Source organism: Sprattus sprattus (genome assembly GCF_963457725.1).
Source record: "Sprattus sprattus genome assembly, chromosome: 8".
Lineage (NCBI taxonomy): Eukaryota > Metazoa > Chordata > Actinopteri > Clupeiformes > Clupeidae > Sprattus > Sprattus sprattus.
The window spans coordinates 4,706,752-4,719,251 of NC_137927.1; the positions used below are offsets into that span (position 1 = coordinate 4,706,752).

The window sequence follows — 12,500 nt, forward strand, 5'->3', positions numbered from 1 at the left end:
TCTCTATCAAACCTCTGTGCCCTCCTAATTTGTCCTTTTTCCCACAGCCGTCTTTTTAGTCCATGCCCACATTCTCTTTACTACCATCTCGCTTTCTGTGTAGTCATTTGGCAGACAGTTTTCAAAGTCACGCACAAAGTATAATGCATGCAACTAGCCAATCAAGAAAGGAACAAACATGAGAATCAAATATTTCAGACTGGGAATATTTGGGAAATGTTTCATTGTCAGTCCTGCAGGGCATACTTAAATGACAAAAAAGAAAGAGTAAAGAGAATACAAAAATAAATGTTCTCTATTGCTGTAATGCCTAAATGTATCGTTCTCTCTCTCTCTTTCTCTCTCTCTTTCTCGCTCTCTCTCTCTCTCTCTCTCTCTCTCTCTCTCTCTCTCTCTCTCTCTCTCTCTCTCTCTTTCTCCCTACCTCACCCCCCTCTGCAGGTCGGACAGGTGTGCCTCCTCAGCAGGAGAATGTGACCTTGGACACGGGTCAGGTAGGGTTGGGGCAGAGGGTGGGACAGGCCGTCCCCCCTGGAGTCTTCTGGCGCTCGCGATTGGTCATGGAGGAGCCCAACTTCCTCAAGTTCAACATCTCCATCCAAAAGAACGCCCTGATCGGGGTCTATGGAAGGAAGGGCCTGCCTCCCACACACACCCAGGTGAGCTGGCTTCTACACAACACCTAAGCTGCCCAGAAATTAAATACATACTTCATATTGCAGACGCAAATAGCAAACCCCAAACTACTATGCAAAATGAGTTTTTAGTGCTTGTGTGTGCAATAGCTGCAAAAGTAGATCTTAACCAAATCCACTACTCTGTCAAGGCGAAGTGAATCTTTTAGATAACAGTGTTCAGAGTCTGTTAAACCTGAACTGGATGCAGGCACCATTAGTATTTAGCACAGCACAAGACAGGGAGAGAGAGAGAGAGAGAGAAAGAGAGAGAAAGAGAAAGAGAGAGAGACGGTGAGTGAAGAAGAAAATGGCGAAGAGAGAAGAAGAGAAAGTGAAGACAGAGCGAGAAAAAGAGTGGCAGAGAGTGCCAGTGAGTGTGTAAATGTAGTGTGTGTGTGTGTGTGTGTGTCTCTGTGTGTGTAAACAGTCAGGATTAAATGTAATGTTAGGTACTTGTTCAAAAAAATTAAAAATGATAAAATGTCAAATTTGATTTACATTTTCATTGAATAAAACACATTTTAATCGTTAAGTAATAAATCATTAAATATTCCTCATTTAACCTTTTACACCTGAAGAGCTCCTTGATGTCATGAAAAGGAAGGTGTGTGTGTGTGTGTGTGTGTGTGTGTGTTGTGTTCCCATAAAGTGACTGGTCACTGCTGAGATTAGCGGAGCAGCAGATAGCCTTGCAGCACTCACAGCCACTCTACAAATCACATGGTTTCATGCTCAGCCTTCAAAGGATCCGCTCAGACTCACACTCAGACACACACACACACACACACACACACACACACACACACACACACACACACACACACACACACACACACACACACACACACACACACACACACACACACACACACACACACACGCGCGCGCGCGCTCTCACTCGCACACTCAGGCACCCTCTGGGCCTCTGGGCTGTAGCTTCTTTCATTTTTTTTGCTGGGACTGTTGGAGCCAGTGTGTGTGTGTGTGTGTGTGTGTGTGTGTGTGTGTGTGTGTGTGTGCTGGAGCCAGAGTGGGTATGTTTCGGGTGATGTATGAGTTTTAACAAACGCCTTCTGTGTCTGGTGTGAGTGCACGCAGAATGAAATTTCAGGTCTTCAGGAAGTCTGGTTCTGTGATGTTTTTCTCCTGCTGGGCCTGTGAGTTATCCTCTCAGTTTCAAACCTTCACACAACACTGGTGGCCGAGCTGACTTGAGTAGAATTGATTGGAAGAGAATCGGTCCAGTCCTACACTGACGCTTCCACTTCAGAGTGAACTGCTGACATATGGGTTCTCTTTGATTAGAGACAGTAGTCGAGGTGTTTTAGAGTGACCAGTGGTTTCAAAAGGCTTGACACGGGAGTGGTGTCTGTTTTAGGTCTAGTTGTATTTTCAGTTGAATTCAGCGCTGGCCATAATGTTTGCTGACTCTAGTGCTGACTGAAGGCTTCAAGGGAAATGAACCGTACTGCAGTTCAAACTGTAGACATGACTCTGAAACAGTGTTTAAATGTCAGCAGTTCAGGCTAATTGATTACTTTTAAAAAGGAGAGATTTAATTGTTTGCTGTAAGATCAACATCAACAACAACAACAAGAGCCCAGCTTCCTAAGTACACATTATTGAGCTTAGATCTGCAGTTCCGTGTTGACCTACCTTTTTGGAGAGAGAGAAAGGAGAAACCTCGACAGAAGAAGAATGATTTAAGAGAGGGGCGAACAGTCTGCACCCTAGAGCCAGTGGCAGCACTGAAGCTCACTTTGAGCAGGTGTGTTGTCCAGCAGGCCTTGAGGAGGTGTTGTCCAGCAAGCCTTGAGCAGGTGTGGAAAGAGGGTTCTGATGGTTCAGATGGGCTGTGAGGAAAGATGGTTCTGATGGTTCAGATGGGCTGTGAGGAAAGATGGTTCTGTTCCCTCTCAGTTCTGGTCTCCAAAACATGCCCCTCCAGCACAACCACACACACACACACACACACACACACACACAGAGAGCCGTGTACAATAGCACTGCATGTATCACTCCTCTATTTCTTGTTTTTCTTCTTCTCCTCTCCCCTCTTATCTCCTCTCCTCTTTTCTTCTCTTCTCTTTAAGTCTGTTCATTCCACGCTCCCTTCATGTCTTCTCCCCTCCCTTCTCCTCTCCTCTCACGCTCTGTCCTCTCCTTCCCATCTCCTCTATTTATCTCCCCTCACCCCTATTTATCTCCCCTCTCCCCATCTCCTCTTCATCTCCCCTCTCCTCTCCTCTCCTCTCCTTTCCCCATCTCCTCTTCATCTCCCCTCTCCTCTCCTCTCCTTTCCCCATCTCCTCTTCATCTCCCCTCTCCTCTCCTCTCCTCTCCTCTCCTTTCCCCATCTCCTCTTCATCTCCCCTCTCCTCTCCTCTCCTTTCCCCATCTCCTCTTCATCTCCCCTCTCCTCTCCTCTCCTTTCCCCATCTCCTCTTCATCTCCCCTCTCCTCTCCTCTCCTTTCCCCATCTCCTCTTCATCTCCCCTCTCCTCTCCTCTCCTTTCCCCATCTCCTCTTCATCTCCCCTCTCCTCTCCTCTCCTTTCCCCATCTCCTCTTCATCTCCCCTCTCCTCTCCTTTCCCCATCTCCTCTTCATCTCCCCTCTCCTCTCCCCATCTCCTCTTCATCTCCCCTCTCCTCTCCTCTCCTTTCCCCATCTCCTCTTCATCTCCCCTCTCCTCTCCTCTCCTTTCCCCATCTCCTCTTCATCTCCCCTCTCCTCTCCCCATCTCCTCTTCATCTCCCCTCTCCTCCCCTCTCCTCTCCCCATCTCCTCTTCATCTCCCCTCTCATCTTCTCTCCTCTCCTTTCCCCATCTCCTCTTCATCTCCCCTCTTCTCTCCTTTCCCCATCTCCTCTTCATCTCTCCTCTCCTCTCCTTTCCCCATCTCCTCTTCATCTCCCCTCTCCTCTCCTCTCCTTTCCCCATCTCCTCTTCATCTCCCCTCTCCTCTCCTCTCCTTTCCCCATCTCCTCTTCATCTCCCCTCTCCTCTCCTCTCCTTTCCCCATCTCCTCTTCATCTCCCCTCTTCTCTCCTTTCCCCATCTCCTCTTCATCTCCCCTCTTCTCTCCTTTCCCCATCCCCTCTTCATCTCCCCTCTTCTCTCCTTTCCCCATCTCCTCTTCATCTCCCCTCTTCTCTCCTTTCCCCATCTCCTCTTCATCTCCCCTCTTCTCTCCTTTCCCCATCTCCTCTTCTTCTTCCCTCTCCTCTCCTCTGCTCTCCTCCCCTTCTCCATAGCTAAATTCTCTTATGTTCTCACCATGCTGACTTGTCCATTCCCTCCCCCATGTTCACCCCAACCTGTTCTCTCTCACCCAATGACTGCCCTCACTCCAGATTAGTATGTGCTCTGAATGCCATGCCATCGAGCCAAACTCTTTGGCATTGTGGTCAGAGTGCAGAATTGGAAAGCATTATTATCATTATCATTATAAATGGCTACACAATAAAATGCCTTGTCTATGTAGATTACTGAAAAAGCAAAATAACTGAAATACGCATTCGCACAATGGGTAACACAAAAGTAAGAAACACATCATATTTTTTGTCGATGGAAAATGTATTTTAAATTGGATTATGAAGAAATGCTCGTACACAGCTGGACAAGGAAAACAATTATTTGTTCAATGCTTTGTGTCTATCCTTTTGTTGTTTGTTTTTGTTTTTGTTTATGTGTGTGATTGTGCACACATCTTTGTGTGTGGTGTGTGTGTGTTCATTTGTGTGTGTATGTGTGTGTCAGTATGACTTTGTGGAGTTGCTGGACGGCAGCAGACTGATAGTCCCAGAGGAGAACCCCCAGACTGTGCCTGAGCTCAGGGAGGCTGTGGAACGGCCGGTGGCAATGCACGAGGCCGGCTTCTTCCATTACCTGGACTCAGGTGTGTGGCACCTGGCCTTCTACAACGATGGACGCACTTCAGAGCAGGTGTCCTACAGGACCAACATACTGGGTGAGACGCAAACAGGGAACATTTCAATTAATAATCTCTCTTTTGTTCTCTGTTTGTCTCTGTCTCTGTCTCTGTCTCTGTCTCTGTCTCTGTCTCGTTCTCTCTCTCTCTCTCTCTCTCTCTCTCTCTCTCTCTCTCTTTCTCTCTTTGAGTGTGTATTTGTGTCTGTGTGTGTGTGGGTGAGTGATATGTGTGTGAATGTCTGTGTGGTTGTATGTGGTGGCTGTTTTGTGTTTGTCTTTTAAGCAATATGTTCTCTAATTGTGCAGACTCTAATTGTGTCCCAGTGTTTCCCCATTCACCGCGGCCACTGCCCTTACATAGTCATCTGTAGGTCTTACACACTTCTCATCATGTTAGACATTTACATATACAAACAACATGGGAATCCCAACAGCATGTCAAGTTATTGATGCTCAGGGCCATACATACACACACACACTCACACAGTGGCCCACATTCACACACACTCACACACAAACACACATATTGGTCTTATTGATTTTCTAGGCCAGAAGGGTTACATTTGTGCTAGTTGATAGAAGAGCACACACAACCTTGTGAAAGCAATAGTCCTGCAGTTTACGTGGAACTTAATGAACTGTGTCCAGTGAGGATGCCTTTGCCACGCTAACACGCTCACATGCTCACAGACTCGTCTTGTGGGGGAGCCAGGGGGAATCAGTGCCTTAGCAAGACTGCTTTCATTTACATTTAGATTCACATTTATCCTTTAGCAAACACTTTCTTCCAACGTATACAGATATACATTTACATCAGCATATGCTACTTAAAGCATGCACACTGTGTACTCTCCCAAAGCAATTACATGTTAGGATTTTATAACAACTCAAAGGTCTGCAAAGCCAGAAGAGGGATAGCGTTATTTTCTGTTTTAGTGGAAATCTGTCATTGGCTTTACAGGTTGGTTTAAAGTGGCAATACATTAAAATAAAATATCGGCACAATGAAACAAAATTAAATGCAATAACTAACATTGAGACAGTAAACAGTGTGTTGACAATTCTGAACTTGCAGCAAACTCTCTGTCAATGCAAACCACCAAAATGTCCCATATATCATATCCCCTTTGTGTGTCTCCCATCTCTGTCTCCCATTTCAGTGCCTTTCCAGCTCTCTCCATTCCTTCCTCTCAAAGGTCTTTCACCTTCTCTCACCTTCTCTCTCTCTCTCTCTCTCTCTTTCTGTCTCTCTTTCCAGAGGCGGTGATGGAGTGTCCGTTTAACTGTAATGGCAATGGGGAGTGTCTCTCTGGCACATGTCAGTGTTTCCCAGGATTCCTTGGGCCCTACTGTTCAAGAGGTATGATTGGCTCATTCTGAAGCGCGACCTGAACATGACCATATTCTTCTCATCTTTTCTTCCTCCTCTTCCTCTTCTTCTTCTTCTTCTTCTTCTTCTTCTTCTTCTTCTTCTTCTTCTCCTTCTTCCTTTCGGCCTACTCTTCTTTTTCTTCTTCTTCTCCTTTCGTCCTTTCTTCCTCTTCTTCTGCTTCTTCCTTTCATCCTCTTCCTCTTCTTTGTCTTTTTCTTCTTCTTTCTTTCATCCTCTTCTACCCTTCTTTTTCTTTTTTCATCTTCTTCTTCTTCTTTGTCGCCTTTTTGGCTTCATGAGTCATGCACTATGTGTGTAGGAGAGGATATGTGTGTGAGTAGGTGAGTGTGTGTGTGATGTCTGTGTGTATGTGTGTGCTGAATTAATGTGAGTGTGCCAGTGTGTATCTTTCCTCTCTGAGCTTTTCTGTGTGTGTGAGCTCTATGTGTGTGTATGTGTGTTTCTCTCTGTGTGTGTGTGTGTGTGTGTGTGTGTGTGTGTGTGTGCACTCAGGCACCTGTGTTTTATGTGTCTGTGAGCTGTGTGTGTGTGTGTATCTCAGCTGTGTGTGTGTGTGTATCTCAGCTGTGTGTGTGTTTGTATCTGAGCTGTTTCTGTGTGTGTGTGTGTGTGTGTGTGTGTGTGTGTGTGTGTGTGTGTGTGTGTGTGTGTGTGTGTGTGTGCGCGTTTGTGTGTGTGTGTGTGTGTGTCAGTGTGTGTGTGTTGCTCTCTGGCCTCTCTGCTCTCTCATATGAGCATGCCGTAGCGGAAACAACATAATAAAGTCAGCTCAAATATTTAAGCTTCATATAGGATTCAGCAGCTGTGGCGTCACTGATGGACCTCTCGCCTGGCTGCCATGTCAGGGCTTACAGAGCAAACACTTCATTCATCATTCATAAGAGTGACATAACCACTCATGAGCCCTGCCATCAGAGATACAGGGCCCGGATCTATTTCTATCTCTCTATCGCTCTTTCTCTCTATCTATCCATCTATCCATCTTTCTCTCTATCTATCCATCTATCCATCTATCTATCTTTCTATCTTTCTGTCCATCTGTCCATCTCTCTATCTATCTATCTATCCATCTATCTATCTATCTATCTATCTATCTATCTATCTATCTATCTATCTATCTATCTATCTATCTATCTATCTATCTATCTATCTGTCTGTATATCTATCTATCTATCTATCTATCTATCTATCTATCCATTTATCCATTGTGAGAAACGTATGGCATTTAAGATGGATCCTTTAACACAGTGAGAGTTATACTGTTGCTTTATCACTATATCATACGTTTACTTTTCTTTCTTTCTTTCTTTCTGTCACCTACAGCGGCTTGTCCTGTTCTGTGCAGTGGCAATGGCCAGTACACAAGGGGGCGCTGTGAGTGTCACAGTGGGTGGAAGGGCACAGAGTGTGACATTCCCGGCAGCCAGTGTGTTGACCTGCTGTGTGGGGGTCACGGTGTGTGTGTGCGTGGCACCTGTGTGTGCAACACCGGCTACAAAGGCGAGGGCTGCGATCAAGGTGAGTGGACAGATGCCGCCACTTTTAGTGCCGCTGTCGCTATGGCAACGGCGTGTGACGACAAAAAGACTCAGAAGCTTGACGAGCAGTGACAATGTTCTAGCACAAATCAATTTATTTTTATTTATATAGAGCTGTAAACAATGACCATTGTCTCCAATCTTCGGAGAATATGTACTGTCTAAATTCCCAAGTGTAAGCCTATGGTGATTGTTGAAATGCAAATAAATACATTTCTAAACCGTTCAAGGGAGAAAACGTGTTTAGAAGCTGGGTCAGCTATCTTAGTTGTCCCCTCCCTCAGCAAGAATAGAGTTTTTCTCTGGTCACCCCATCAGAACCAACCAATCAGAACACCACACCACAACCTCACATCTTTTTCATCAGACTCACGGACAAGCACTGTCCAGAGATAATATTATTATTATTATTATTAATAATAATAATAATAATAATAATAATAATAATAATAATAATAATAAACCTTATTTGTATAGCAAATACTTTGGGTGAGATTTATTGTCAAGAACCCTCAAGGTTATTTAATGAAGGTGGTCCATGAAAAAACACCAATGCTCTCATATTACTGCACATCATCTATCCACACTACACATCACCTATCCACACACTACACATCACCTATCTGCACTACACATCACCTATCCACACACCACACATCACCTATCTGCACTACACATATTAGTATATTGGGCATGTCTGCTGAGGGGGCTCAACACCCTCTCACCTGGATGTGGAGGTAAACCACACTTGATGTCACATGATCAGCCGTGCACTGCTGTCAGGCGTGTCAGGCAGTCAGACTGCAGGCGTGGGTTACGTGGTCAGTCATGCTCTGCTGTCAAGAGTGTCAGGCAGGCAGACTGAAGCTGATTTTCAGGCCAGTGAAGCAGATGATTTGGTCTCCTCTGATATGCCAGTGCTGCCCTCCGGCTGGGGCCATCGACTGGAATGGATTGTGTGAGATGTATTTGATTTGCACCACCCTGGGTGAGACTCGAATGCCCCTAACAACCACCCCACACCCGCTCACACCCCCACCCCAGTGCACTCAGCCCTGGGGGGTCAGTGTGACATTAACCTGCTGGGGTTTCTGAGAGTAGAGTGTTGTTCTCAAAGATGCTCATCCTATCCGAGATCAATCAGTCTCCGGAGGTCAATCTAAGGGTTGGGGTGCTTTCCTCTCACCAGTAGTTAATGGACCAGCACTAAATAATGCTGCTAGATGTCTGTGTGTGTTTGTCCATGTTTGAATGGAAAACTATGGGGGTCTATTCTAGTACATATTGCATTGTTAGAAATGCTGTCTAGTGGTGCAGAAAAACTGGAAAATAGACGCAAATACAGGAAGACACACACACACACACACACACACACACACACACAACAACAACACACCCAGACACGAATACACAGGTGACAATGCCTTTGTTACATTATAGCTTTTCACACACTGTGTTGTTATGCGGTATTATGTGAGAATGTATTATAATGGTGTGCTGTTATGAAGTTGGTGCAGCAAAGGTGCTGTACAATAAGGTTCGACTACAAGTGTGCTTCTGGTTCTAGCAGTGGTTCTGGTTGTGGTTCCTTTAGTGGACTGTATGGACCCGACCTGCTCTGGCCATGGGCTGTGTCTGCACGGACGGTGCCACTGTGGGCCAGGCTGGAGTGGACCTGGCTGCCAGGCGAAGTCCAGTACCTGTCCTGCAGACTGCTCTGGACATGGAACATACCAGATGGAGACGGAAACATGCATCTGTGAGCCGGGGTACACTGGATCAGACTGTTCCTCAGGTGAGGGAATGGTTGGTTGTATGTGAGTGTGGTGTCTCTCTCTTTCTCTCTCTCTTTTTCCCTCTCTCTGTTTCTATCTCTCTCTCTGTCTCTCCCTTTCGGTCTCTCTTTCTATCGCTCTCTCTCTTTCTCTTTTTCTCTGTTTCTCTCCCTCTCTCTGTCTCTATCTCACTCTCTTTCCCTCCCTCTCTCTGTCTCCCTCCCTCTCTCTTTCTCGCCCTCTCTCTGTCTCCCTTTTTCTCTCTCCGACTCTCTCTCTCTCCTTGATCTGAAGTATTGGTGGAGTGTTTGGAGAATGTATTCTACGCCCACTTCTGTTCTGTGAGAGCCTCTCGATGGCGTTTTAGGGTTTCTCTGAGTTGTTGTGTTCCATGGCAGTGGCCTTGGGCTCGTAGCCGGTTCTACCAGACCCACACCAGATAACCAGATAACACCGCCAGGTCCATTTCAGTCAGCTTCTTCCAGGCACAAAGAAGTCTGATTAGATAGACATTCTGGGCCCTATTTTAACGATCAGAAACGCAAGTAGGACAGCGCCAAACGCAAGTAGCTGTGTGGGCGGCTCTATGGCGCATTTGCTATTATAACGGCAGAAGAAACACACTTGCGCCCAGCGCAAATGTCAAATGGGTTGGTCCAAAGGAGGTTACTCAGCCATAGGTGTGGTTTGGGCGTAATATGGAATAAGCCAATCAGAGCGTCATCTCACATTCCCTTTAAGAGCGAGGAGCGCATATTCCATAGCGGCTTGTTATTATAATGGCGGAACTACCTGGAGGAAGACCGTGAGGCCACCAGAACGTGTGTTACCAGAAACAATCACGGCAATATTTTCCCATGCTTGTTTGGAGAAATGTTTCTGCTTTTCACTTCTCGTTTGTATTTTTTCAGTTACTAGCATTCGTTTTTTGGTGGCAACATATTTGAAATAAAAGTCACAAAAACATACTTTCCGATGTTTTGGGTTCACCCTCACTGAATCACTAGGTTATGTATGCATGGTAATAATATTGCACCCATCGGCACATGCAGTTCAACCTCACGTCTTCTAAAGTCCTCTAATCTATCCTCATTTATGTTATTGACACATCCATGATTCATGGTAATGTTGTGTAAAACACTGGGGGGGCACGTATGTGAATATGGGTGCAGTCTATAGCGCCAAGGACGCCAGGGAACCCATACTTCTCCCAGAACGCCTGCTTAGCCCTCTCTTGGCTGTCGGGTGTTACGGGAAATTTTATGAATTCCCCAGCATGTCGAACTAGACCTGACGTAACTGCATGTATAGCTGAACTTATTGCAGACTGTGATAGAAACAGTGTGCATCTGTCCCCAGCTCATCTGCCAGAGAGAGAGCGAGTGAGTGTGAGTGTGTGTGTGTGTGCGCGCGCGTGCGCGTGCGGCCAGCCACTGATCAGGCTCTCATCTCTTCCGATCTCTCCCTCTCCCTCCCTTTTCTCCTTATCTCGCCGCAGACTGTGATAGGGACAGTGTGCGTTTGTCCCCAGCTCATCTGCCAGGAGATGGCAGACATCAGAACCGCCATTACAATTAACCTGGGCCTCGTTTCCCGAACGCGAAAAAGCACTTGAAATCGGTCGTAAGAGGGATCCTACGTTGCAGAGCAGTTTCCCGACGCCGCACTTAGCTTACATTGTTCTTTCGCTGAGAAGAATTCTACGTGTGGTCAGGACCAGTAGTACCTTCACACTTAGCGAACTTCACACTTAACTTCACACTTAGCGATGCTATCCACCAGGGGCGTCGTTCGGCCGTCGTAAGAAAGGGGAATTTAAAAAAAAAACATGGCTACTTGAAGTGAGGAATATTTTACATTAATAAAGCTATCTACACAACTTTTTGTATGTTGATAATGACTCGGTTTGATCTGAAATGTGCTACGCGACCGATGCAGAGTATGTAGGTCTTAACTGAAGCTTTCAAACAGTAGTTTTAAGGCACAATTAGTGCTTATGCCACCACTCCATTGGCTTATATGGTAGCTTTCTAGCTAGCTGCTTGTTTCGTGCTCTACACAGTTGTATACATATATATTTGCAACCATGTTCTTTATTGAAACTTTTTTTAAATCGCTAGTTTCATAGCTCATACAGTCACGCAAGGCGTACGCTTCAACCCCCTCGACACCTTATCCAGGGTCGTCGTTCGGCCTATTATAGAAGAAATCCAAACGATGTTTCTGTGTATAGCACATCATGAGAATGTCATTGTTTCACCTGTCTATTCCCATCAAAATAGAAATAAAGAATATTGAGTATTTGAAAATAAAGATTAGGCTATACAAAACTAGTGCAGTGCCCGTAGGAATTATGCATTCTGTAGTGTTAGCAGACGTAGAGCTGTTGGGTAGTGTAATGGCAAGACATATTTGCACTCCACATAGGTACAGGTTACACTGAAGTATTATTGTGATGCATGTTTCCTTTTCATTAAGAAATGTGTTAATGGTAGCCTTTTTGGAGAGTTACCAACAAATAAAGTTTGAGATTATGTAGTGGATGCAGTTGAATATAGTAGATGTCAACGTTGCTGTCTAAACTATAAACTAAATGTCATAAAGAAAGAAATTATTTAAAATGAAGTTATGGTTGAAATAGGATCACTTCTTTATTGTAAGGGTAAGTGTAGGGTAAGAATGGTCATGCAGTTGGACTCAAATGTAGGTTAATTGTATTGAATGTATGTAGCCTACACTGTACTGTATGACTTTGATGATGCTAGCTTTGACAGCCCACTCTCAGACAGATCGTAATAAATGTCCTTACAATGGGAACACAGTTTAAATACTCTGCTGGAGATGGCGTTACTATCCCCGCCCCGAATTCAGTGCACAGTGCACGTTCGATGCATGCATAGGCTAGCTAATTTCACAGCAATTAACGTAAACAGGTTAACGTGACGTAAACAGCTCCTAAGAGATACTTAAGAACTCGTGCACGTTGCGCTCGTGCACCTGACTTTAAGATGATGTTCGGGAAACGCTCGTAAGTAGAAAGTGTTATTGAGTCTACTATGTCTTAAAAATCCACGTAGGCCGTTAAAATACGTCGTTATCGGAAACAAGGCCCTGAATCATTTGGGTCATCGCTAGATGTTTGCCTATTTTTTAATTATCTTGGATATGGATATCACAATGAT

General features: G+C 45.2%; 1 protein-coding gene across 1 annotated transcript in view; it reads left to right on the forward strand.

Annotated features, from left to right (window-relative positions):
• LOC308368738 (teneurin-3) overlaps positions 1–12,500 on the forward strand; it is a gene marked incomplete at both ends in the record, with an annotated part of 127,741 nt that overhangs the window by 68,965 nt on the left and 46,276 nt on the right. Inside the window, 5 exons of the mRNA XM_080842990.1 lie at positions 442–659; positions 4,439–4,649; positions 5,871–5,972; positions 7,329–7,523; positions 9,138–9,338. Coding sequence (XP_080699116.1) covers positions 442–659; positions 4,439–4,649; positions 5,871–5,972; positions 7,329–7,523; positions 9,138–9,338 — 927 coding nt within the window. The remainder of the gene's footprint in view (positions 1–441; positions 660–4,438; positions 4,650–5,870; positions 5,973–7,328; positions 7,524–9,137; positions 9,339–12,500) is intronic.